The 27,047-nt window shown below is 39.0% G+C and overlaps 5 protein-coding genes across 6 annotated transcripts; 2 read left to right on the top strand and 3 right to left on the bottom strand.

Annotated features, from left to right (window-relative positions):
• Window positions 1-408: 408 nt before the first annotated feature.
• On the top strand, window positions 409-9,777 carry LOC149019854 (chromophore lyase CRL, chloroplastic-like). 2 transcript variants are annotated; one of them, XM_089147843.1, is made up of 9 exons: window positions 409-1,022; window positions 1,155-1,204; window positions 1,613-1,673; window positions 1,780-1,815; window positions 2,627-2,677; window positions 3,115-3,207; window positions 8,156-8,260; window positions 8,372-8,464; window positions 8,558-9,775. In XM_089147843.1, exons 1-9 carry the CDS (start codon window positions 819-821, stop codon window positions 8,693-8,695), a joined length of 831 nt encoding a protein of 276 aa, XP_089003969.1. In that variant the 5' UTR covers window positions 409-818; the 3' UTR covers window positions 8,696-9,775. The 2 variants fall into 2 exon arrangements, with proteins under 2 accessions (XP_089003969.1, XP_089003970.1); XM_089147844.1 differs by lacking the exon at window positions 2,627-2,677 and having other exon boundaries at window positions 8,558-9,777.
• A 98-nt stretch (window positions 9,778-9,875) lies between these two features.
• LOC149019855 (Rubredoxin-like superfamily protein) lies at window positions 9,876-11,386 on the bottom strand. Its single transcript, XM_089147846.1, has 4 exons — window positions 10,889-11,386; window positions 10,752-10,810; window positions 10,374-10,491; window positions 9,876-10,194 (listed from the first exon to the last, which is right to left on the bottom strand). The coding sequence occupies exons 1-4, from the start codon at window positions 11,137-11,139 to the stop codon at window positions 10,116-10,118; spliced, it is 507 nt and encodes a 168-aa protein (XP_089003972.1). The 5' UTR covers window positions 11,140-11,386; the 3' UTR covers window positions 9,876-10,115.
• A 122-nt stretch (window positions 11,387-11,508) lies between these two features.
• CCB1 (cofactor assembly of complex C) lies at window positions 11,509-13,233 on the top strand. Its single transcript, XM_089147845.1, has 4 exons — window positions 11,509-12,001; window positions 12,199-12,329; window positions 12,591-12,743; window positions 12,838-13,233. The coding sequence occupies exons 1-4, from the start codon at window positions 11,663-11,665 to the stop codon at window positions 13,025-13,027; spliced, it is 813 nt and encodes a 270-aa protein (XP_089003971.1). The 5' UTR covers window positions 11,509-11,662; the 3' UTR covers window positions 13,028-13,233.
• Window positions 13,234-13,240: 7 nt separating this feature from the next.
• LOC149019857 (uncharacterized) lies at window positions 13,241-17,166 on the bottom strand. The gene is made up of 7 exons (XM_089147842.1): window positions 16,759-17,166; window positions 16,064-16,235; window positions 15,927-15,976; window positions 15,009-15,309; window positions 14,242-14,430; window positions 13,977-14,159; window positions 13,241-13,802 (listed from the first exon to the last, which is right to left on the bottom strand). Exons 1-7 carry the CDS (start codon window positions 16,941-16,943, stop codon window positions 13,572-13,574), a joined length of 1,311 nt encoding a protein of 436 aa, XP_089003968.1. The 5' UTR covers window positions 16,944-17,166; the 3' UTR covers window positions 13,241-13,571.
• A 2,849-nt stretch (window positions 17,167-20,015) lies between these two features.
• Window positions 20,016-25,287, bottom strand: LOC149019858 (putative beta-1,4-xylosyltransferase IRX10L). The gene is made up of 4 exons (XM_089147847.1): window positions 24,880-25,287; window positions 23,305-23,693; window positions 21,851-22,092; window positions 20,016-21,156 (listed from the first exon to the last, which is right to left on the bottom strand). The coding sequence occupies exons 1-4, from the start codon at window positions 25,019-25,021 to the stop codon at window positions 20,640-20,642; spliced, it is 1,290 nt and encodes a 429-aa protein (XP_089003973.1). The 5' UTR covers window positions 25,022-25,287; the 3' UTR covers window positions 20,016-20,639.
• Window positions 25,288-27,047: the final 1,760 nt, after the last annotated feature.

The following is a 27,047-nucleotide window of genomic DNA, read 5'->3' on the forward strand; positions in this document are numbered from 1 at the left end:
GATTTTTTTCAGTGTTTTATAAAATGGAAAAATACGCAGAATTATTAGTGCGTGAGAATCATCTCCCTTGACGTCTGTGCTCCCTCAACCGCTATTGACCATGAATTACAAGGTTTTTGGCAGATTCCCAGATTTTGAAAGAGTGCCAAGTGCATGGAGAGAAGAGGAGGAGACGCTCTCAGAGTCAGGACACGAGGGCAGAAACAAGGGGAGTAGTCAGTTTGAGTTGTGTGGGCCGCAGTGGGTGGGCGTGTGTTTTTTTTTTTTTTTGTAGAAGGTGGGCGTGTGTTCGAGGGAAACCGGAAACGACATGACATGACAATCAAAATCATCCATTTGGATGGCATCGAATCGAATCGAATCATCATCTCGTTTCATTCATCTGCAATTTGCGATTTCCACAGAGCGAGAGAGAGAGAGAGAGAGAGAGAGAGGGGGTTATGAATCAGTGACTCAAAGATAAACTCTCCGTAAGGGTAAAAACAGGCTTTCGGAGGCGTACCTGTTAAACCCTCCTCCAAGTTCCAAGTTTCTAAGTTCCAACTCCCTCCCATTCAACTGGACTAATAACAGAGCTGGCACAATATTTTCCCGAATCCTCTTTTTTTTTTTTTATTATTTTTTATTTATTTCGTCTTCGCCGTCTTCTTTTCTTGAAGTTCCTCTCATCTTTTGTTTTTTCTGTTTACTATTATCCAGCTCTCTTTCAGTTTCTAATTACAGGCCGGACAGAGTGGAGTGAATAGAATTGAATCAATATAGATGGCTCTAACACGGCTTCTTCCTGCTCTGTCTGGTATTATTCTTAGTGTACTCATATGACGACGGGCACAGGCACGGACTCAGGCTCCGGCTCCGGCTCCGGCTCCGGCTCCGATCCCAGTGGCTGGGGCCGAACCCGGGGTTTGGTTCTGAAGACGCTATTACTGATTGGAGGTGCGTTTCTGCTCAAGAGACTAACCAAGTCCACCACTCGATGGGATCATACCAGAATTGTAGCCGAATCGCTCTGCGGTGAGAAGGTAAACACCCATTCCCTTCCCTTTACCATTAATTTCTTCCATTCTCTCCTTTCGCTTTCGCTTTCGCTTTCCTTACAGCAATTTGCTTCTGTTTCCTGTTCAATTCTTTTCGTCCTCCTTTTGTTTTTGTAGTTCTCTCGAGACCAAGCTTCCAGGGATCCAGACAATTACTTCAATTTGAGGTATACAGTAGTTAACTAATCTCCACGTTTCGACTTCCAAATTTACTACTGCCTTCTTGATTTCTTCTTTTGGAAATCTGAAATCACTAAAATTCTTCTTCATACGTACTTCAACGTCTTCGCTAGTTAGAATACTGAGTGTTGATGCTATGTGAAGTGGCCATATTACTGTCCTAGTTTGGTAGAGCAACAAAACTTGGATTCGTCATTCCATTGAAATAGTAAATTGTGCTTTGTGTTTGCCATTACCCATCCAGATGATTACCCAACCAACTTTGCAAACATAGTTTCTCAAAGTGCCACGGCACTTATAGTTGTAACGTGTCTTCTTAAATAATGTCCGATATATGAAGATGCTACTTTCTCTAAATTAATCTCTTCGCTGAAGCTAAGATCTTGTTTGTGAAGAATGCGAACTTGCCCGGCAGCAGAGATGGTGGATGGTTCAAAGGTCCTCTATTTTGAACAGGCAAGTGTGGCTGCTCATCCATTTGTTGTTGCTTCATTTTTTGTGTGTGCAAAAGTGCATATAATTTTCAAAGGGAAATATGTTGATAATCTACTTCTGATGGCAGGCATTTTGGAGAACTCCTCAGAAGCCCTTTCGGCAGGTACGGTATCTGGCAACAATTATATTCTGTCCCCATCATTCTTTACTCCTCACCTCTTTCTCTCCCACCTGCGTGCTGCCCCTTCCCTCCATGTCGAAGCACCTTGCCTGTGCATAAAATTACCTATGTATGAAGATCAACTCTTCTTCTCGGGGGCTGGTTTCGGTCCTGCTGTTTCCTTGTAGTTTATTTTTATTTTCATAGAACTATCATTGGTTACCATAGGAATGTCATGTTGTGTTAGAGGAGCTACTTTTGGATTCTTTTTAATGCAGAAGAACATCAGTGGTTCTTTCTAAATTTACTTTAGGATGCTTTTGGATCATGATGTTTAAGAACTGTAGACTCTAACATTGTTATTCTATCTTATAATATGTAGTGAAGATGTCTACTTTTTCCTTCAATAGTGCAATATCTCTACATGATCCTTCTTTCTTCAACCCATAAAAGGAAGATGAAGAGAAAGAAGAAGGTGAAACTGCACACCAAGAGCTTGGGAAGTTTGGTTTACTCAAACTGTTTTAGCTTTTGGAATTTCCCTTACTTTTTGTCTCACTAGGTGAGGAACGCCTTCCTCTTTTTCTAGTGGAGGCTGGGGAATATATCCGTAGTATTGATCCCATGCTTCAGAAGGAAATACAGGACCTGTTATGAAGGAAGAGAAGGGTGAAAGCAGTGAAAGACTTAGTGGTTTCTTAGATAACTCAAGTGGGTTCTTATTTTTGTGCTTTTAGCTGCTTGGGGTGAAAAGGGAAGATAGTTCATTGTTGGAAAAAACAAGCCTAACGACTTCCTTTCTTTTCTTGGTTAGAGATTTTATATGGTGAAGCCTTGTTCAAAAGATATGAAATGTGATGTTGAGGTGCGTTTCATTAACTTTTTCATGATTTACTTCTAAGGAGAAATGTACAGTTCTATTGTTTTACATTTTCTTCCCCTTTGCCTTGTCATTTGGAATTTCCTAGATCTATTGCCTTCTTTTTTTTGTTATTCCATTGCTCAAATTCAATTGTGATTATTGACTAGTTGATTGAAGTGACGATCCACAATTTCTTGCTCTAGTGTGGACCATTTAAGTTTGTTGAGATTGCTTTGTTTTTACCTCTAGTATTTTTTTTTGTTGAATCTTTTTAACCCCCACCCCCTCTTTTTAATTGTTAGGAGAGTAGTTGTAGGATTGGAAATGCACATTTCTGGTTAACATTGGCCATATTTTGTGCTTATATTTGTTTATGGTAGAGATAATGGTATAATGTTCTCTAACTAATTGTGACATCTAACTGGTTTTCACATGAATAGCTTAGCTCATATGCAATTAGAGATGCAGAGGATTACAAAAACTTCTGTGATAGGCCAAAAGACCAGCGCCCACTGCCCGAAGAAGTTGTTGGGGTAAGACTCCACGTTCAACTTGTATCTTTAGTTGAAACTGCTGCTACATGGAAAAAGAAAATGGTAAATTTTAGTGATAAAATTTGTATGGTAGTTCCTCTACAGCCACTGGGAAAATTTTAATTTGGGATTCAAGAATTTTTTTTATATCTTTCACCTATAACAAAGTGGTTTTTAATGTTTGGTGAGAAGTGGATTGATGGATTAACCTTATTTGCATCAGGATGTTAGCTCCTGAGGATGTCTGTGAGAACCTATAGGGGTGTTTGTTATGTTATGGAGGTGCCTCTCTTTTGCCCATCAACTGTTCCATTGCAAACGTTTCTTACTCTGCTCCAACCCCCTTCCCTCCCCCCTCAAAAAAAAAAAAAAAAGACTTAATTATGTAACATTTTTTCTTCCATCTGCCCTCTTAGAAATGGCTAGCCATTGCTGTGTCCTGGCTAAGAAAAAGATGATTTGCAAGTTTTCAACTTCACAGTTTTTCCGGTGTTCTTGTCTGCAAAGCCTAACTTCTACAGTAACAATTATAAAATTTTATTTTTTTGTTTTGTGGGGGAGGGGTTTGAATTAAAAAAGAATTAATTAAAAAGTTACTGCAGTAACATTGTTTCAGTCTCTTAAAATACCAGAGTATTTTTATTTCAATAAATTTTATTCTCAGAGTTGCTATGATGGTTGATGAGTATACAGTTTGATGAGAATGGCAAACCCAGTAACCCGTTAACTTGTTTCCAGATGAGGGATCCATAAAATTAATCCCCTTTTGTCCACTAAGAAATCCTTGAAAGTGCCATCTTCTCTAAAGATGTTTTTAGTTGTTTAAAACCATATTACTGAAGCGAAGCAAATCATAAGTCCCCTTTCTTCTCCACACATCCCACCCTCCCCTGCTTCCTCACCCCAAAAATAAAGCGTCAACAACCAAAAAATAGGAGGAATAGACACCTGGGGGGGGGGGGGGGGGGGAGTGTTCCAGTGTCAAGATCACATTCCTCATGAAAGATTTAAATTTTCTCTCTGTGCTTGGCCACACCTTGTTTCTACATCATGACATGGTTTCATGTCTCCACATTTGTTGCATGGTTATCTATGTCATGTTATCATTTGTTTGTGTTCATGAGGCATATAAAATCCACCATATTGCATCCATGTTGCAGATAATAGTTTCTCATATATCGTATGTGCTATATCTTGTAGTACTTTCTTTCAAATTGATCATTATGCATCCTTTTAAGTATGCGTTTGGCAATGGTCTTTTCTGAGAATAGCGTACTTTCCAAGAATTGTTTTCTAGCATTCTCATCAAAGAATGGTGGTCTGAGCACAGTTTTGATTGTTTAATAAAATCTGTGCTGAGAAATTCGAGAGTTGTGAAACAAATCCACCTTTTATAAGTTTTGTTCTTTTTGGTTACATTCTACCCTTAAATGTCTGTGGGAAGTCCATGTTTGATTGGCAGACCTTGTGCTTTTACAGTCTCTCCCCCCATAAGTTATCTCTAGATTCATTCACTTCTCTGAGACTTTGAGTTTTTGATTTTCTTTTTTATATGCCCCGTCGTTGTTCTCATTTCTCTTTGGACATTTCAGTTCAGAATTTTACCCTTTTCCTTGGGCCCAAAGAAAAAGAGAGAGCATTGGATCTTTAATTTTATTTCCTTCCATTCTTGATTAGGTCTCCTCTTTGCAGTTTGGAACTTTGAATCTGGAAACATTACCTTTATTTCTCTCTGACAAGTCGGAGAGAAACACATTCAGAAAATTTCAGAATCTTCGGTTGCAAGGCTTTGAATCTCATGGCTTCTGACTCGATTTTCAACTGCATTTCATGTTGGATTACGTGAAGCAATTTTTCATGGAATTGCAGCATCATTATATTAAGAGATTGTGCTTCGATACAGAATCAGTGCACGATCTAGTCCTTTTTTTAAATGCTCTTCTAGTTTCGTCTGTCTGTCACTATTTACCACTGTTTTGGCCTTCCATTTTGATGGTTCATTCCTGCTAAGTTACATTGGGAGATCACCCCAAATATCTCTATCAAAATCCAGTTGTGGAATTGTGATAAGCCCCTTGTATCATGAGTTTATAAATGAAAGCGTGGCAAGCAAATCCCCTAAATCGGGTGGAAGATTTGAAGAGTCATATTACATTCAGTTTACTTTTTAGGATTAGATTTGAAGAGTCATATTACATTCAGGTTACTTTTTAGGTTTAGATTTGAAGAGTCCTATTCGAATTGGGATGATTCTGTTGATTAATACTGTAGGAACGAAATTGCTATAAATAGGGGGAAGGAAGAGTAGAGGAGAGAAGGTTTTTGAGTTATTGGGTGAGATTTATTGCTCTTGGGAAGCCGTAAGATTCACCTACTGCTAGTAGTGTGTTTTGTTTCTCGTTCAACTTTTATTCAAAGTCCATTATTGCTATTATCTTCTTGAGTTATTCCATCTTTGTTAAGTTGCCTCATTCGGGTATTTAACAATTGGTATAAGAGCTGTAACGATCCAAGGAGGTGATGGCACTACCTTCGTTTTTTGGTGAAGGAGGAGTTCAAAGATGGATTTTAGAGGTTCTTCTCTTCTACTGGGAGAACCAGATCAAGGAAGAGCAGTGGTTGGGGTGGAGATCCAACATCTGGAAGGAGAGGCACTTGACTGGATCTATCGCAAGAATTGGACGGCATTTTCTTGGACGGGATTCAAAGAAGCCTTGAAGTGTGAGTTTAGCGACGGGAGACAATCGAGATCGAATTTGGCGATAGACACCAACCAAGTTGGATCAGAGTATAGTATCAATGTGACTGAATTGCCAAATCGGGCTGTAAAGAAGGCTGGAAAGAAGTATTGAACGGAGGATGAAGTCCCACTTTGGAGATGCAGTCCCACTTTCCAGATTTTCACCTTGAGGACAAGGTGAAACTGTTGTAGGGGAGTATTGATAAGCCCCTTGTATCACAAGTCTATAAACGAAAGCGTGGCAAGCAAATCCCCTAAATCGGGTGGAAGATTTGAAGAGTCATATTATATTCAGGTTACTTTTTAGGATTAGATTTGAAGAGTCTTATTCGAATTGGGATGATTCAGTTGATTAATACGGTAGGAACGAAATTGTTATAAATAGGGGGAAGGAAGAGTAGAGGAGAGAAGGTTTTTGAGTTATTGGGTGAGAGTTATTGCTCTTGGGTAGCCATAGGATTCACTTACTGCTAGTAATGTGTTTTGTTTCTTGTTCAACTTTATTCAAAGTCCATTATTGCTATTATCTTCTTAGAGTTATTCCATCTTTGTTAAGTTGCCTCATTCGGGTACTTAACAAATTGCATTTCGTTCAGATCATATTTTGTGTATTTCTTCTCAACCACAAGAAGGAATCTTCTCAAGTTGTGCCAGTGCACCTGTAATAAGTTCATAAGTAGCATGGATGGGAGAATATCCTAACAAACAACTGCCATTTCTTCCTAATGATTAGAGAATCAATTAATCAAACAACGCATGGCAAAAATCCATAAATAGAGTATTCAAATCATGAAGAACCTGCTGCTGAAAAGAGCATGAAGAGAACAGAAAACATGAAAACACAGGAGATCACAGAGACGAGAGAGAGAGAGAGAGAGAGAGAGGATTTTTTTTGTTAATTTATTTATTTTTAATGAAGGCTAGAATGAGTTAGAAGTTGTGACTGAATAAAATTTGGGTGGAGTTTCCTCTTTATGCCTAATTTTGAGATGTGCTTTTTATTTTTGAGAACGACAAAACAAGTCAAAGTTGTTTTGCAAAACACCTTCTTAGACCAAAAATTAGACCGATTTGTTTCTTAAAAATGATAGAACGACCTGTTTTGCCAAACGGTTTTTGGTTGTTTTTTTGCGTCCTGAGAATGATAGAACGCCAAAAACAGTTCCTTGGCCCGTTACCAAATGCACCCTAAGGGTATTTCATTTGAATTCAAAAGGTCTTCGACTTCATGTGCATTGGACAGACGAGGGTTTCTTAATACAACTATACTCGTCGAAGACCAACATCACTTTTTCAATGAAAACTGCCTGGAATTCAAAGGTGAAGCCCATAGTATATATTGTTTGTGGGTCCATTTTATCTGTCAATTTGATGCATTTAGTTCTTCTTGCAATTTTTTTGTTGCATTATTGAATTTAGTTGTTGCTTAATTACTCTTTGGAAAAAAGGCTGGACGGTGTGTTGGGCTGCTCAGTCATGTCTGTCTCCTCATCCTTTGTGAAATGATCATTCAGCCCATCCTGCACGTTCTGCTTGCTTGCGGAAAGTGGGCAGCGTGTCCAAACCTCTCCGTTAGGGCCTTACTTCTATTTCTATTTTCTTTCTAAACTTTGTCCAAGACAACTACTGAATTGGTGAGGTAGTCACCAGATTCAGGGCCCACATAATCCTTTAGAAACAGCCTACTCTTAAGTCTTAACCTTGACCTTTTTTAACAGTGTTTCAATAATATATACTTGAATAAAGTATAGATGATACTTCTCAAGCTGAAAATTTGATGAAATGTATAGCTTATGGTTTTAATCATGAAATCTTCATTGGAAGTTCAAGCCTTCCTGTTGTCATTTATAGAGAAACTTAGATTCTAGTTAGTTATATGACATAAATGTAACATGCCTGGCATGAATCATTGGCAAAAATTTGAAATGACATCAACATTTGTCGAGGATCTGACAGAGCTACTGTTAGGATGTTCTTCACACAACCAAGAAATGGGTCTGGACTACAAGTCAAGATTTGACATGTCATGAATGTCACTCCACATGACCTAGTGCCACACATCACTTGTGAGAAACAGCTGACTTTGCTAGCAAGGGATCATGCCATGTTCATTATTGGAGCGCTCTGCAATATACTTTGCTGTCATCATTTTATAATTACCTTTGAGATGGGATTTATATGTGATTTCATTTTCTATATCGTGCATAGGACATTGCTGAACATTTGACAACCATTCATCTCAAGCGTTGTGAACGTGGAAAGCGCTGCTTATACGAGGGTTCTACTCCACCAGGTGGCTTCCCTAATTCATGGGTATACTTCCATCTCTGCTGCCACTGACCATATTTTGGGGTTGGATCTGAACTTTTATGTTTTTGGTTGAACAACTGAAATATTTCCAACAGCATTATTTATCTTCTACAGAACAGTGCGACATACTGTACTTCTGAGCTTTCAGTCTTGAGGAATGGCAAAATACAATCTTGGGACAGGGGCTATGATGAAAATGGTAATCAGGTAAGAACTCAAATATGTTACTCTAACATTGCATTATCTGTCTTATCTTTGTTCTCTGGATTTACTGTTAAAAGAGTGTTTCATATCAAACAGGTTTGGGGAGCCAAGGGAGGCCCATATGAATTTGAAAATGCACCTTCATCTAGCTTTGATGATATGTATTCTTTAGATATCTCTCCCCTAGTTTCCATGGAGCGAAGGATAGACGGTTCATTTGCCCTGCAAGAATGATACCAGTAGATATTACTTGTAGATGATCTCTATCCCTGATGAGCCATCCTGGTAGTTACTGAGACACCAGTTTCAACTTTACAAGGTACATGTATATTCTTAACACATTTTCTTTATAGATGTAATAATTCTTTATAGATGTAATAAAGCAAAAGATCAAACGGTTCAAATGGCCATTTATATTGAGAATTCAAAATCAATCATAGGCAAATATTAGCATTATTAATCCAAGTTTTTTTTGTCTCTGGCGTCTTTGCGAGGGTGACTGCCCCTGCAAGATCCTTCCGGCCATGCCCCCCTCTTTTCCGCTGTGGGTGAAAGTTTTGAATTAGCTCAAAGCATCAAAATAAAGTTGAGCTTTATGTAGAGCGCTTAAGGTCTGACACCCGAGCCACTATGACATTCAACCAGGAGTCGGGACTAAAAAAAACTCAGGTGCGGACATTGATTCAGAAAATAAGGACTAGTAAGCAACAAACAAAATGAGTAGTCTTGTGGTGATGTAGGTTTAGATTCTTCAAACACATCTATTCCGCTGCGACTAGATGGGTTACTAAGACTACTCATTACCGTTAGTATTCAATATTTGGGAGTGGCTTCTCCTGGAATTGAAGGTCGTGCTTCGTGCATCAGTTAAGTTTAAGGGTAAGAGACCGTACATGTCACAAACCCCAAAACCTGTTATACCTGGAAGCCTTGTGCACTAGTTATGATCGTTTTCCCCCTCTGTGAAGTCAAACATTTGACATCTAAGATTTGTATTCAGTACTTGAGGTTCATATCATAGAATGGTTTCAAAAAGAAGAAAACCTGTACAAATGCTACAAGCCATATATATCAGAAGGGATCGCCTCCTTGGAGATGGAAACTAATTACGAAGGCAGGCCTGCTGCTGCTTTAAGTTCTTCCCCTCGGATTCTCCACACCCTCTCTCCTCTTTTGATCGCTAATAATATTCTTCAAGATATAGTTAAACTCGTAGGTTATTTTATCCACTGCTCTTTTAGTTTTGTTTCGTGGATAGTAGCACGATTTGCCTGTATCGGAATCCGATATCATGAGCAGTAGTCAAGGACTCAAGGCCCAAGGGGAAGGGAAGTAGCGGTAGTATTGGAAATCCACGATATATTCACAGCTGACAGCCATGCAACGTAACATCGTTCTCTGCCCTTAGACAATATAAGGATGGAAATCACGAAATTATAGGATGAACAAATAAATGAATATTACAAGATATTCACTTGAAATTGAGAGACAATTAGACGAACTACAGTCTACAGGGGGTAGGGGTAGTAGTAGTAGTAGTTGTAGTTGTAGAAGACAAAATATCATAATAGTAATAGTCTTCCTCCCGGTTATCAGAAACCAAAAGCACGAAGAAAGAGGAATTGAAATCTATAATTAAGGATTGCAAGAGCAACTAAAAGGCATTGTTGAGGTAAAAGTATAATCCAGCCAGGCCTGCAACCCCAACAACAACTGCAATTGGCAAAGCTCGCCTGCATCCAGTAAAATACAAAGCAAGTTAGAAAGAAATTGGAAATGTTTGCATATATAGCTTCAGCTTTCTTCTCAAGTAACCAGCCAAACCTCCATCTAGTCCTATCCGTCAAGACGTACTGAATAGGAGAAACAGTAAACTATTATTAACTGGAAACACCGAAGCAGGAAAACAAACCCGATTGCTTCATCTCTTTGGAGCTGTGCTTTGCGGGCTTTGCGAACATCCTTTTCATTAGCATTCTTCACTACGGCAGGCTCGTAAGGCCTGAATCTTCTCTTTGGAGCCCCGCAAACTGCAATAAAATCCATTGAATCAACTTCTTGTTGACAGTGGGCTTACATGGTTTCTTCTTCTCTTCTCTGTTTCTATTTTCGAGATTAAAAGACCGAAGGAAATAGGGGTGAAGGCAAGAAATAGACATGCTATTATCAATCCCATCTCCCCAATAACCGAACAACTACAGAAAATGGAACAATAGTGGGGCAAGAACAAATTTAAAGGAAAAACACCCAAACCCAATTCAATACATACAGTAATGAAGTGAAATTTTACCTGGGCAGAAGTAGCCATCGGCTAATTTCTCAAAAGGAGTTCGATCATTGTAAATATACCTACGCAAAGATACTTAATTGTCAGTATAACCATCAATTATCCATATCCAAGAAAGATAAGCAGCAGTAAAAGAGAACCCGCAGTCACGGCAAATGTATGCTTGCTTGGAAGCGACACGCATAGAGAATTTTGGAGCAGCAGAGGAGACGGATTGGTGAGGAGGAGGAGGAGGAAGCAATAGATGCAGAGAGGGAGAAGTGAAAGACGATCTGAGGGCGAACCGATCGGCCGGCATTCTGAGGCCGACATGGCCCGTTGAAGACAAGGGAGACCTTATAGCTGAGGTCGTTGTGTCCTTCAGCCCGGCGATGGGTGGACGAAGTGCCATTCCTCCCTCTCTAGCTCTCTAGCTCTCTAGCTCTCTGTCTGTGTCTCTGTCTCGGATTATGTTCACAGTTTAAACTTTAAAGGCATACATACGCAGGGAGTCAAGAAACAACAATAGTTTCTTTAATTTGTAGTGTTACTTACATTACAGAGGAATGAGGTATAATAGGGACATTCTAGGAGGAGTTCCAGATATGTGTGGAAGCGTGGCTTTCATACTCCCCACACAACCCCCACCCTCTCTCCATTGTCACTTTTTCAAGCTTCTCTTATCCATCCTCCGTCTCAGCCTCATGTTTGTAATTTTGTAAATTCGTAATTTTCCTTGCTCCCCGAGGGTTTTACTGTCATTCCAGCCAGTGTGAAGGCCTGGCCTGAACTCTTGAAGGATATATCGTCTTATTTTCTTTGGTATTGGCCCCTTTTCTCTCTCTCTCTGTTGGGCAACTCAATCTTGGTGCCGGAGACGACGGTGAAATCCCAGTAACCCATCCACAGTCCACATAGACAAGCCGAGCAAGCAAATGGCAGCAAAGCTTGTGTTGCCTCCTCTGTCTTCCCATCCTCTGCCTCGAAAGCTTGAAGCTGGAGAAGGTACAAATTGGCCTGGAGGGCATAAATTTGTGAGAACCAAAAGGCTCGCACTCCGCGTTTCTCTGTACGATTCTCTTGCATCTTCAGTTTCGCCTGCTGCTGCTGCTGCTGATATGGTTCATCATCACCAGCATCTCCAACACCTCCCTCTGTACCCTCTTGCAGAGAGCGTCGGTTATTCCTTGACCAGCTATTATACTTCTCTAGGCCTCTTTGTCATTTCAGTTCCGGGGCTTTGGTCTCTGATCAAGCGGTCCGTAAAATCCAAGGTATCCTTTTAAACTTATTTCCGTTTTTGTAGATCGTTGTTGTTGGAGAGACCGTGGATTTTCGATGACTTGTGTGTCCTGTTGATGTTTTCTGTTCATGTCGACCCAAGTTCTTTTGATACATGTTGTGATTTTCCATTTGAATTTTAGAGTTTCTGAGTTTCGTCCTGTTTATTTTCTTATTTCTGTTACTACAGATTGTGCAGAAGACATTTGTCAGTGAAGAAGAAGAAGGGAAGAAGAAAGCACCAAATCTGATTGCAGGAGAAGTTTTATCTTACTTCACTCGCAACAATTTTGTGGTGTCCGATCGAGGAGAGACCATAACGTACCCATCTGTCCGTTTCTCTGAGAAAAAAAGTAAACTTTTCCTTTCCTACACGACCCTGACCCTCAAGGCCCCAAGCCCAACAACCAGGGAAGGCCACCGTGTAATAGAAGTAGAGAGTATTGGATAGGATATGGCCACGCCCTGTAATCACCGTGTAACATGACTAGTATATCAAAATATCTAGCAAATTTTTTTTCCCTGAGAAAAATTGTAAAGTAGAAAACTAATGGTGAATAACTTCCTTGTTTAATGCACAAGGTTTGAAGGCATGATGACTCCAAGCAGGGGCCAAGCCGCATTCCTGACGCTCTGTACATGTATCAGTCTGGGAAGCGTTGGGCTTGTGCTCACTATTACCGTTCCGGAGGTGGGAGACAATTGGTACTTCCTCACCATTTTAAGCCCACTGGCGTAAGCGAACCTCTTTCCCCTACCTTTTTCCATCACGTACTGTTTATTGGTTCTCCTGTTTTCTGCAAAGTTTTGTGTTTGTGTTGCCTTGCAGGGGTATATACTATTGGAAACGAGCTTCGAGAAAGGAGCAGATCAAGGTGAAGATGATGGTCGATGAGAACGGGAGCCTCTCCGAGATCCTAGTCCAGGGAGATGATCAACAGATCGAGCAGATGAGGAAGGATCTTCGACTCAGCGAGAAAGGCATGGTCTATGTCAAAGGCATCTTTGAGAGATCATGATCAAGCTAGCTTCTTCACCTTGCTTGTTTTACATGTATTGGCTTTACCAAATTTTGTGACCATTGACAGACAATGGATCTTTGAGCAACAAATAGCTAATTACCATTATTTACACAACTTCATTACCGAAAAGAAGTAAGAAAACAAAATCAATTATAGAACTTTATTACAGTAAATATCTTTTTGTATCTCATCAAAACAATGAAGCCTTTTCAAGGGAAAGAATACAAAGCCTGCAAGCAATTTGCGCGGCTGCGTCCAGCATATATACTTCTTGGTTTGGTGAGGCCTTCACCAATTCAAAATGCAACATTGCAACAATCAACGTGCCTTGCAAACAGTTTCAACCAGTCTCAGCCAGTTCCGGAAAGATAAAACACCAAGTAAACCCTCAATTTGGTTTCAGACTATCTAAAATACCAGCGAATCAAATCATATTTTTATTTCAGGTCTTTCTGATTCCTCCACCCCCCCAAAAAATTGAATTTGACAAAAGAGAAAGCCTAGCTTCATAGTGATGGACCCAACGGGCTAATGAGGCCAACTAAAGGGTGTTCTTCTTCTCTTGCAAGGTACCAAGCAGGCTTACGAAGCTCTTCTTGAAAACATCTACACCTTCAATTTCAAGCAGGTCCCCAACCTCGTTCCAGTCAATTCCGAATTTCTGAAGTGCATTGTAGACGCCGTCAGCCTCTGATACATTGGAATCAATTGTCCTTGAGACAGTACCATGGTCAATGAATGCTTGGACTGCTTGGTCAGGCATGGTCGAGACCTGAGAGTGTTAAGGGATAGGCATGAGAGAACCCAAGTTCACAGATAAGGGATATGTTTTGGCAAGTCAAAATTATCATGAAGCTACATTTTCCACCGTATTTATTGCTCTAGCAATTTTAAACATTATCTACTATTTATATATGGGAGAGTGGGTAGAGATTGAATGGCTTACAGTGTCTGGTCCAATGAGAGGAGCAACGTATAAGGTATCAGGATAGGCTGGGTTCTTGACACTGGTTGAGGCCCAAAGCAGCCTCTGCTTCTTGGCACCTTTCTTCACCAAAGCCTCCCATCGTGGGCCTGAGAATTTCTTCTGGTAGAGCTGGTATGCCATTACAGCCTGAGCTACTGCAGCCTACAATACCAAATAAAAAGTTTTACTCAGTAATGCTAATCCCCTTTTGAAACAGTAATTGTCAAAACAAGCCTCAACTAACCTTTCCCCGGAGACCAAGAGCTTCAGGGCTTCCATTCTTCTCCAGCATCTTGTCAACGAGGGTGTCTACCCGACTAACAAAGAAGGAAGCAACACTCGTAACTTTAGAGAGGTCACTCAACCCAGAAGCCTCTAGCCCGTCCAAGTAAGCATCAATTACTGCTTCATATCTAGCAAGGGAGAATATGAGCTGTACAATTGAACAAACAAGAATAATCGTCATGTTTTATGAGAGAGGCCACTTCAAGGACACTGACCACCAAAATTTATCTAGACCTTCATACTGGTCTCATAGAACCTTTCAGCTGGAACACGTAAATTTTGACAACCACATATAGAAAAATAACTGGCTGCGTACAAGAGCAGTAGGAAGTCAGGAGCATGGAGTTTTCCCCAAATTAGATGAAATATATAGAAGTTAGCTCACAAATTAGATAATTCATCAGCATTAACTCATCATATGATTTACTATAGGTCAAAGAACAAGGACTAATCCCTTCATTGGTGCAATGGTAAGGTTGCTCCATTGTGATCAACTAGTCAAAGGTTTGCATATGGAAATAGCTGATCTGCAAAATCAGGGGAAAGGCTGCATATATTACACACCCACCCCAGACCACACAGTGGCTTACTCTTGTATTGAGAGATGCCCTTTTCTAGGGGCAAAAATCCATCTTTTTTTCTTCTTATAGAACAATTGAGACTAATCCCTTCTTTGATTGAGTTTCAAGTACATGTCAAAGAGTAATATATTTGGAAGGAACTTACAGTTACATTGACACTTATACCAAGTGCAATAACTTCCTTGATAGCCGGGACACATGCTGCAGTAGCAGGGATTTTTATATACACATTGCGACGGTCAACCACCTTATGAAGCCATTTTGCAGCCTCTACAGTCCCTTGCATATCGTCGGCAAGCATTGGTGAAACCTCAACAGAGACATAGCCATCAGCTGCATTTGTTTCATCATAGATAGGTTCAAAGAGCTGGCATGCATCTTGAATGTCCTTGATCACCAGTTCCCAGTATGCAGCTTCAATGTCTTTTCCAGCTTTTACAAGTTCGCTGCAAAATTCACTTCAATCTCAGCCAAATAAACAACTTACTGGACCCCCCCCCCTCTCTGTTAGGGAGAGGAGGTTCAACAAGCTCAACTCACAGTCTGTAGTTAAGAACCAGAAAATGTAGCAGTAGATCAAACCACAAGGGGTAGTCGAGTTGGCAAGGGATCATCGTCTAAGAGGTCCTAAGTTTGACTCCTTATTGCCTTGGAATCACTCATATGAGGGAGTTTAGTGCTCTTCATGGCTTTTGATGAAAGCTGAATGATCTCATTCAACCTTGGTATGATCTGGTCGTTGTGATTGTGGGTAAGTATGAATCCACAGGACTAGTCAAGATGTCACCCCCATGACAAAAAATAAAAAATAGTAAGACACTTTTTGGTTGGAGGTGAGGTTTATGGTTCATGGATGAGAATTAAAACAGATGATCGTAGAAAAAACTAACAAAACAATAGTTGACTTGGATGATAATTCCATTTTAACTAAGTGGAATAAAATTATAAGCAAAAAGAAAACAGGAACTTTTCAATCGAAGAAAATTGATTTCTTAGATTTTACTTAAATTTCAACCAGTCAAGTTAAGACTGATTGTGGAGTATGAGAGATAACTGGCACTACCTGAACTGTTCATTGTAAGCACTTGATGATGATATCGCCTTCTGGAAGATCTGAAACGAGATTCAATGAATCTTAGCTATATTGAAAGTCAAATGGATGATAGTGAATAGCTACAGAAGAAAGTGAGACATAGTTACCGCAGGATTGCTGGTGACTCCCCTAACCCCACTAGCAATCAGAGGCAGCAAATCTGTGACTGGGCGGCAGAGATTATCGTACCAAGGACTCTGCCCTTCCTTCTCGTAGAGATCATGAAGAACGGTTCTCTTTGACTGGGACCCATTGCCATCAACTTTGGAGCACCGAACACTGTGGTGAGGAGTAGTAGTGAATTATAAACGAGTGTAAGAGACATCAGAATAAAAAGAGAAACAGACAAAGAGCAATTGAATCTTTTGTTTTATTTTGGGGGTTATGACAAAGTGCAATTGAACAATTAATGAATGAAAGTAGCAATACAACAAGAAAGACAAGGAGAAGCGTTGTCAAAAGCCCCGGTGATCGTACTCTTTTAGTTCAATTCAAGAAGATATAAAACTCAAGACGATACAAAGATTAAAGGATGTCATCTTTCTAGTAACCCTAGGTCGGCGTAACGCGGTATTGCAGGCCAAAATACGAAAATGCAAAGCTACGGAGATTTAACAGTCGATGAAGGAACTAAATCTGAAAGCGCGAAGGTTTTTTTGTGGAGGAGCAGTATATTAGAAATTCAAAATTTTAATTACGATAAGAAAATAATATCCGGAATTCAAGTAATAAGCTTTAAAGATGATGAAGAGAAAGATGGATGGGCATATATGGGGAAAAGGAAAATAATAGGCGGACTTACATCAAACAGCGGTTGTCAACATGATTTCTATGAATGGATAACTTGAAGGATGAGAGTCCTCTGCTAGCGGTGGACGCGTTAAAGAAACCAACTAGAGCTCTGGGTTCGGAAGATCTGAAGCTGCTGCGAGAGGAAGAAGAAGAAGAAGCGAAAGCAGAGCCTGGAAGCTTGGAAATGGATGCCATAACAACGTTGGAGGGAGAAAAGAGACACGTAAAGGGGGAGAGGAGAAATTGATCGATGGAAGGTAGAACGGATTGATTATATATAGAAGCAATACCCAAGTAAGCAAGCTGTTTTTATGGGCAAAGAGGAAGAGAAGAAACAGCAGAAAGTCAGCAGCTCTTTCTCTTTCGCTCTCTCTCTCTCTCTCAATCGAGATCGAAAATTGACCAGCTGGCGACAAGCTTCGTGAGGAGTCAGGTGGAAGAGGCAAGAGAGAGAAACTTCAAGTTTCAACTTGGCCAATCGGGGAGGGGTCTGGTGAAGATGAAATTTAGGAATTTGGACAAGGGCAAAATGGTGAAGCGAGTCAAACGATGCCACATAGGATGACACCATGGATTCGGTGATATTTTCTTTATACCTTTCTTCTCTTTTTTTTCTATTTGTTTTCCTTCGCTAGTTTTCTTTTCTTTTTACCCGTAAAAGTAGGTTACAGTGGGCGTTGGTGCTTAATTGTTGTAAATATAGCTTCCGTTTCTAAGGGTTTATTAAGCATTGACGACAGTTTGGTCAATTTCTGCTCCTTGATTCTATTCAAACCTTGTGTTTTCATGCATTTTTCTGTTGTATTTAACCTTTCTTTTATGTGTCTGTAATTTTTTAGTTTATGAATAAAGTATTTATCTTCTCTCCCACCCAAAAAAAAAAGTAAAAGTAGGTAACATTCTTACTAACGGTCGCCTGCATGCCCAAGCGCAAAAAACGGAAATATTCCATTTATTTTTCTTTTCTTTTTTTGGTAATTCTTCTATTCTCTCCTGATACTCTCTGCTTTTATTAGGAAAAAATAAATAAATTGCTTCAGTGTTGCACAATTAGGGCAATGCAGCCTATGGTAAAAAAATGAAACTTGTGGTCAAGACTCAGACCACTTGTTTCACATAAGTGAATTTTCTTTTGGTATAGTTTATCTACAAAACAAGTGGTGGATTTCGACTATACACTACTATACTATGGCGCAACATACTCAAGCCTTGTCGAGCAGAGTTGGTAGAGTGGTAAAATCCATACTTCTCTAACGACAAGTGCATGCAAGCTAGCCCAGACGAACCTCAAATGTCAAAAATAAAAAAAACATACTCAAGCCTCTCTTAGGTGGTAGTAACTCTCTTCTTATTACTTTTTAAGAAAATTTCATAATGATAATACAGAGAAAGGAGATTCCTCATACTCAAGAAAGGATCTATATAAATCACAGTAGCATCTCTCACATCACATGCATCGGTCTATATATAATCAAAATAACATAAAGCATCATATTGGTAAGATTAAGAAGAATCCACAACGCATATCCAAGATCTGCCAGCTGGCATATTAATGTAGTTTGGAGTTGAACATTCTTTTTTGGGTAAAATAGTCCATAAATATGTACTTCAGATTTATCCATTAAATACATTTAAAAAAATAAAAACCTTTTGTACTAACTATTTATGGGCATGAAATTGCACACGCCAATAACTCAATAAGATGTCAAGATGGAATTTCTCAGGCCAAGTAGAAGAATGAAAATATGATTTTTATACACTAAAACTATACACTATAGAAGAAAAAATGTATAAAGATGTCAAATGCCTACGAAGCTTCATTTTTCAATTTTGCAACTCAAATAGCTACGTCAGCAAAAAAAACACGGACTTGTTTATCAATTTTGATCCATGTACTAAGGAGCCGCCCTCATGAAGTTCATTTTTTGTTTATTTACCTAAAAAAATAACTTCATTCATTTTTCTAATTCTTTAGATGAAAATTTAATGCTTGACTTAAATTTATAAACAAATTCTGAAATTTTTATTTCTTCTCTATTCCCAACAGGACAGTTTCTATTTCAATCTTGACTTCATTATTTTATTCAGTATTCAAGTTACACCTGAGAATGCAATTTATATTTATAACTTCCCTTCACCAAAAAAACATAAATATATTTATAACTTCAACTCCTTTTGCTTTTATTTATCAGTTCTTTTAAAAATATTTTATGTCCAAAGTAAATAGACTTTAGGTAGGAGTAGGACAGATTTCTTTTTTGTTTTTTTTCTTTTTGTTTTTTTGTTTTTAATGGCAATATCCATGCCATACAATTGAATATTATATTGAGAGACTTGAATTATATTTCTTTTTTAAACTCTAACGCAAAAAGAAAAAGGAGTGGAGATTTGCTTTTAAGCCATGGAAAAGGAGGAATTCTTGCATTATTATTTGGATAACTTTGATTTGGTCATTTTTTTGCAAAAAAATACATAATGATAGAAAAAGGGCACCATGTACCAAATATATATGTATGTCATATGTCAAAATTTTGATCATCCATACATTAATTGATGCTTCTAGATCAAAATGAGTTTTTAGCTAGACGTCATAATGTCAATAATGTGTGTCAAAAGACACAAAGAGGACATTTTCATGCCTTTGTAAAACAGAGATGTTTTTGGCAAAAAAATAAAAAGAAAAAGCAGAGGTGCTTTTGACTCTTAAAATTTATAAATAAACTATGAAAATTAACAAACGTATATTGAAAAGACTCCAGCATGTTACCCATCATATTTTAAGCAAAAGTGAGTGAGAAGAAGATAAAGACGTTTTAACTTCCTAAGACTACTTAAAGAATTTACTGACTGACTGATACTCTGATAGCAAATAACAGTAACAACCAGATGATAAATTTTTTATTTTTTCCCCTCGAATGAGCTTCGACAAACAGTGTATGAGTAAATATTGCAAAACCGCAATAAAGAGTATTATTGACTGATCTTGTCAATAATTGGCTTATCAATGCTCGATCCTTGGCACATTTGTTTTCACAAGTTCATCGGCTTCGAGAAATCAATCAAGATGGTTTATCGATCTGTATGGGCACCACAAGTGCTTAGCAGACTACGGATTAGATACACGTGAAAAGTTGTAGAGATGTCACAAAAGGTTATTCTAATCCAAAGGCATTCGCTAGATTTAACATAACCTTTAAATTAAATTATTATAGGTAATTGCCTTTTTTTTTTTTTTTTTGGCCAAAGGTAATTGCCATTGAAAGGTCGTTCCGCTGATAATAACCTTACTTTTTAATGAAGTGGCTAACTGTCACAAGTTCAATTGTCCTTGTAAGCATATGTAATAGTCCTCATACACAGAAATATAACATTATGGGTTTGGATCCCCTCCTAGGGAAAGCCCATTGAGCTTTAATACAGTAGCAGGCCTTGATTAGAAGATTTGACGGGAACAAGAAAGCAAAGCAAATCGGGTTAGAGATGGACTCAAATTTTCCCGGATTTCTGGGTTTCAAGCAAGGGTAAATCCATGAGTTTTATCCTAAACAACCAACCAACCAACCATTAGATCAATATATTACATGTGACACCATCTCAAAGCTCATTGGGGGCTTTCTCCGGAAGATATTCTCCGCGGCGGAGAGGATCCAAAACACCCTACCAACCTACCTACCTACCGTAAACCAAAAAAGGACCAACGGGGATTCGTATAATGTTATCGTCTTGGCTTTCAACCAAATGAAGATTTACAGTTACTTTTTGGTATGAACGAATTGAAGCCAGCAGCTTTGTGCAAACTGACTGAATTTGGGACAAGGCGAAACCATTCCAAGGAAGAAGAAGAAGAAGAAGATGCTGCTGGTGTTGCTACTTGATACTTGCTACTTGATACTACCATGGTTTCAGGTCACCCACAGGACCCTCAGTCCAGTTTAAGATCTTCTGACCAGGCTTGAGGTAAACATTCTCGTTATTATGAGGCAACTTGCGTGCCAGCCCATTCAGGATCTGATGGAAAGCATCTCCCGGCCGGGCAGGCTGTGGGAAAAGCATAGCCTGCTTCATTGAAGGGTTGGCAAGCAGCCTCTGCTTCCTCAATATTACTTCTGGAGGTATCGACGTGAGAATGGTATCTAACCTGGGAACATCCTTCTCATCTACAAACACCCCAATTTCCTCCCACGGGATCGCATCCGCAAATGGTAGCACGATGTCATCTGCTATGATAACAGGAATACATCCAAATATCACTCCCTCAACCAATCTAGGACTCCACGGGGCCCACCCAAGGGGACACAAGCAGAAGACAGCACGCTGCATGTCTTCATAATATGTACTTGGGTGCTCGGTGGAGATGTCAAACAGTGGATTATCCTTGAAGTTTTCCCAAACTGATGCCCGTGCCCCTCTGCAATCAATCAAAATCACACAAGTTAAAAGACGATCCCATGCCATTAAACACTTACAAAATAAATTAACTGCAGATAAGACATGGCCTTAACCAGCCGAGCCATACGAAGACAAAATAATAACATGCATTAACTGCCAGAGTTTCCAAAATGGGTCAGCACCTATTGCCTTTTTGTTCTCAGCACATTCTACCAGCTAACACGCCTCAAGTTTTGTAAAGCTTATGGATTTCATAGCATCTCCAGGTTGAAAGACCAGTCTTAACTGCTTAACAATTATGCTAGATCTACGCTGTTTGTCTCCCCCTCCAAGAAGATCCATAATGGTAACAAAATAATTGATCATCACACTTTGGTTTCTGGGCTACCACGTTTATTTCACAGGCTGCTGCCAATACATCTAAAGACACCAGATGGGTAAAGACTCTGGTTTCCACATCACCCGACACTGTCCCCCCCTCTCTCCCTATAAAAATTAAAAAAACACTAGTCAAGTTGACATAACCACCATAAAGGAATACAGAAAAAACTAGTCAAGTTGGCATCCAAAATGCACTAGTCTACATGATCCCATGGCAAATAACTTATGATGCTTGTACGCTATTTAATATGTGGCTCACCTATAGTTTTAACTTATAGCTGACATCTCATAATTTGCAAATTGTTAAAATTTTAGGTGCAGGAGAAACATACCTCGCATAATAACCACCTTCTGGGTCATTTCCGACATCATAAAACAAACCCCGGAAATAAACAAAGATGGAGCGTGGAGTGTCTGGGGTAATCAGGTGGGATTGCATTTTTTGTGGAGGAGCATATGGAGGAATTGTGATTGAACCCTCCTTCAGACAAACATGATTTCTCTGTCCAAAAGTTTGAACCAAGGTAGCACGCTGAAGCAATGGAAGAATCCCTCGTTCAATAGCTTTCTCTTCCTACAACACACGTGAACCAACCATAAATGAGTCACAGCCAAGATGAAACAATATGGAACCTTCATAGATTCAGATTTGCATTAACCTGCTCAGGAAGACCAGAATTTGATATTTTCTTACGACAAATAAAACATACCAGCAGGAATATGTTATGGACTGCAATTGGCAAAGAACTAAGCAATCTAGCCCATGTGGCACATAAATGCAAATGTAAGAGAATATATACTCCCAACTTCTTAGAGCAAACTGAATTGAGTGACTGGAACCTTTCACATATGGATTCAGAAGACTAAAGTTAAATTGGCCATAAGATGTCAATAGGTCTGATAAAGTTTATCAAATAGAATTCAGGAACCGCAAATCCTCTACAGAACACTTGGATAGGCCTGTCGCAATGAGTCCTCACTGCGGGCTATGATGCCATGGGACCTTAAAAATAAGATTTCCGGGTAACTGTATTCTCTAGGACATTACTTCAAATAGAAACACTCATCTTAAAACTACTAGTAAGCATGAACTGAAATGGACGCTCCTTATTTCATGGTGTCTTCAAAATGATTCATCATTTTAAGCCGTATCACGATCGGTTTCTGCTAACTCAACTGATGTATTAGGTGTACACCTTATGGATTAAGCACATCTTAGATGTCAGATGCCAGATGCCAGACCAAATTTAATCAAGTGCCACCCCATACATGTCCATGCATTCCATCAAAAACCCTAGATGTTCAACGTTCTAATTTTGTCTTGTAAATTGCCAAGGCATCCAGTCGCCGTAGTCAACTAGGTTGCCTAAGCAAGCACCTCGGTCTCATTTTTTACATCAAAATGACTTTTGAACCTGTACAATGCCTTGGTTTGCCCTAGACATCATGACAACTACTCCTGTCACTTAACAAATCCATTTGGCCTTAAGGTTGACATGTAGACACAGGACTTTAGGGTCTACTCATCCACAAAAAGTGTGCCCCATCTGATCTGACACTGGGGACTAATCAAAGTGGCCCATTACAATCAGTTTTTATCTGCGCGACAGTCAGACTATTGTTTGGGGGTAAACCAATGGTGCATTAGACCCAACACACCTGTATCAAGTGGCTATAGTGTACATCGCAAGTGGCAATGGAGGAGATGACAATTTCTTTTGTCCAGATATCAACACCCAAGCACTATTCTGAAGAGAGTTGTGGAAAAAGAATGTGTACCATTTACCTGATAGTGAAAGCAAGCTCCAAAGTCATGTGGAACAACAAAGAAGTGATCAGCCCCTTCTGTCCTATTCCAGTAAGGCCAGTTTGAAGAGATCAGCTGAATTGCACTCCGCATCATGCGGGGGGATTTGAAGGGCAAAGGAAGTCCATTTGGTGTAAGGTCACAAGTGGTGTATACAGGGGTGTAGAACCAGTCAGCTTCTTCAGGATTGAGCGTTCGAACCGGACTGCCTAACAAAAACCGATGCATGTAGATTTCAGCAGCAAACATGTGGTTAAGGCATCTAGGATCCTTCTGCAGTATTTTCTTGTTGTATTTGCTTGGCAGCTCATAAACAAACACTTTTAACCTTCCAACAGGATCATCTTCCAAAACATCACCAGCACTTCCTAAGGTTGACCAGAAAGGTAATGGTATCAGGCTCCATAAGTGGAAATTTAACCAGTTAGAACTGTATAGACTTTATAGCTCTTAGGCATTAAATGGGTGCATACATAACAAACACGAAGGATTTTAAGATTTACTCATGTAGCTCTAGTACCAGAATTATTCTGACAATCTCATTAAACCTTTCAATGTAGTTGTGTGAACAGATTTAGAAGGGCAACTTTTATCCTCCAAAAGAAGTATAGTTTTTTGCAAAATAAACCAACAGACTTGGTGGTGGGATGATGAGGTTTAAAAATCCATTAAGTCTAATAAGATTGGTTTAAACACATGACAAAAGATGTAGAGGATTTAGAAAGGTACATATTTGCAAGAAATAAAACTAAGATTGTGGTAATGCAAGGGGGAAGAAATATGAAAATCTTTATGGTAATCTCAGCACGAAGAAAAGGTTAAAAATCTACTTACATAATAGATAAGGGGAAAGGAACAATAGAGACCTCAACCATCTTAGATGTAAGGTGCCAAGGTACTATAAAGGATAAGGAAACACGTTGAGTAATAGAGACTGTATTATCTATCAAGACACCCCATGTTGTGGAGATATACAAAGAGAGTCAAGGTGTTCAAAGTAAAAGAAGAATTAAGGATGACGAAAGGAGGTAACGTAAGGTCCATATGAGATCCCGGTAGAGAATTTATTTGGAAAATAGTAGACAAGAGAAGTGTCTCAAGTGAATTCAAATATGTGAATGATGGTGTGATGGTGCAGTGGCGAGTGTAAGAATTCCGGGTACCCAACACCTAAACAAGAGTATCAAATCTTAAAAATGCCAAGTAACAAAAACAACCACAAAGCTGGAAATAAACAAAATCGTGGTTTTTTTTTTTTTCCCTGGAATTTTCAGTACAATATCAGTCCTACTATGGAACAGAACCTAAATCCGCTGATCCCCAAAAAGTCGCGAAGTTTGAGTAACAAGCAGAACCATGGAAACTAACTAAAGACCCCTGAGGGAATCAGCGAAAGAAAAACCTAAAATCTCAGTAGTTAAAAAGCTAAGGGAACTACAGTAAACAAAAGGTGAGCACACAAATTCATGGAAACCTGAAGATACAAAGAAATGGAAAGAAGACGCTCAAGCTTCCAACTTAAAAGACGATAAAGAGAAGGGGTGAGAGAGCCACCTGAAATTCTCTCCGTCTGTCGGCTTTGCTCTATGTCGTCGGCCCCAATCATCAAAAGAGAGACCAAAACAAGGAGAGTTACAAAATCCAAAGTCGAAACCTTCATTTTTCCACCACAGAGTCCAACCCAATCTTCGATCATGGAGAAGAAAAAGATTAAACTTATGGAAACCAGATCGGTTGGAGCTTTACTACAGCAAGGGATTGGTTTTTGAGGGACAAAACAAAATAGAGAGTGAAATTGGTTGAAGAAACAGAGAAAGTAATTTTCAATTTCTTTTCTCCATAATCTTGCTGAGAAAATGATAAAATCCCAGAAAGATTTGTGAAAGCTCCATTTAGTTAGTTAAACTAAACGAAAGTGCTCCACTTTGACGAGCAATCCAACTCATGACTCATGACACCCCAAATTACCAGAAGAAATATCCTTTCCTTGGGTCCTTGGGTCCTTGGGTCCTCGATCTCCCGCTGTCTCCCGAGTCGAGTCGAGTCGAGTCGAGTCACGCTTTCTCATTTTCTTTTTATTAAAAAATAATATTTTTTATTATTTTTCCAAGAGTCCTTTCCAAATTTTTTATTTTCCGTCTTTAAAATAAAATTTTTTTCTATCTTTTTAGATTATTATTTTTTTTTGGCATTTTAATTGATATATATATTGTCGAGACTCGAGAGTTACATGAAAACCATCGCATCACGCAAGGTGCAACACAAACGGGTGGATGGAGCTTCTTCACCTTCACCCAACAATGCAAAATGCGTATGTTGAATTAATTAATGTCAGACTAATTTAATCATGATCGTCGAAACTCTAGGATAAAAATATCAACAGCGTTGAACAATCGATTAGATTAGTGGGAGAAGAGAAGGTGAGCTTGGTTTGGTTGAGAATTTGATTAATAATAATTCTTGATTTTTTTACATGTATTGCTATCCTAAATCCTAAATTTAGGTAGATCTAAGTGCATCAAATTAATGAATAGGTGGGTTGTTCATATCTGATATCTTCAATCCATCAACCCCATTGGGATGCTGCATGCTACTTGCTAGCTTGTAGGCTTGTAGGCTTGTAGGCTTGTAGCTGTAGCTAACTAACAAACAAACAAACAAGCTCTACTTGGTTACTACTTACCATTAATAGTATCAGGTAGTATGGTGTATGTATGTATGTATGTCTATCTATTGAGAAAGACAAAATCCCTCTTGACTCCTCCAATCCGAAATGCCGAATTGTATTTATATCAGCAGATTCCAGTCCTTGTCTGTCTACTTGTGCAACTAACTTCACGAGACTGAAACCGGAAACCCTACCTATTTCTATTCTATTCTATTCTATTCTATTCTATTTGGAACCTTCAAAAAGCTATCATTCAAAATTTCCATCCAAAGAAAGAAAGCTTTTTCCACTCAAAAGTCAAAACAAACACCTATGATATGACCTATCATTAATTAATTTAATTAGTTCATGGAAATGGAAATGGAAATGGAAATGGAATCATTTGTCTCGGGACTCGAGCCTGCAAGCTTTGGATGATCGAGCTTCCTTTTCCTCAAGAGTCCAGTTAACATTTGATTTACGACTATTTTTCTTTCATTATTATTATTATTATTATTATTATTATTAACGACTCATAAAAGAGGCCAGCTCACCCACGCCACTGACTCTTAACAGTCTAACCTAACCTAACCTAACCTAAGAGGCTAGCTAGCTAGGACCAGATTTGAGGTAATTATTAATTCTTATCTTTAAGTAAGTTCAGATCTAAGATTGTGTTTTCTTTCTTAATATATATCGATCCGTTTATTACATACATACATGCTTAATAAGATGCTTAGAAGGGGTTTCACCATTAAACGCTAGCTAGCAAATAATGAATCATAGATATATCTAAGATATGGACCTTTCCCTCCAAACTATCTGATGAAAGGGTGTAAGAGAGAGAGAGAGAGAGTGACAGAGAGAGTTTTCAGAGTTTCGTAACTTACATGATCAGGACTCAGGAGTCAGGAGGAACTAACTCACTAATAACGTAACTCATTATATACATACATACATACATACATACATACATACATACATATGTAAAGACCAACCAACCGAACCCAACCGATTAAGTGCAGTGCCAACTATCTGTCAACTTAATTATTATTATTATTATTATTATTATTAT

Source organism: Hakea prostrata, chromosome 3 (assembly GCF_041222555.1).
Source record: "Hakea prostrata isolate BN-2017 chromosome 3, UWA_Hpros_2, whole genome shotgun sequence".
NCBI classification, from domain to species: Eukaryota; Viridiplantae; Streptophyta; class Magnoliopsida; order Proteales; family Proteaceae; genus Hakea; species Hakea prostrata.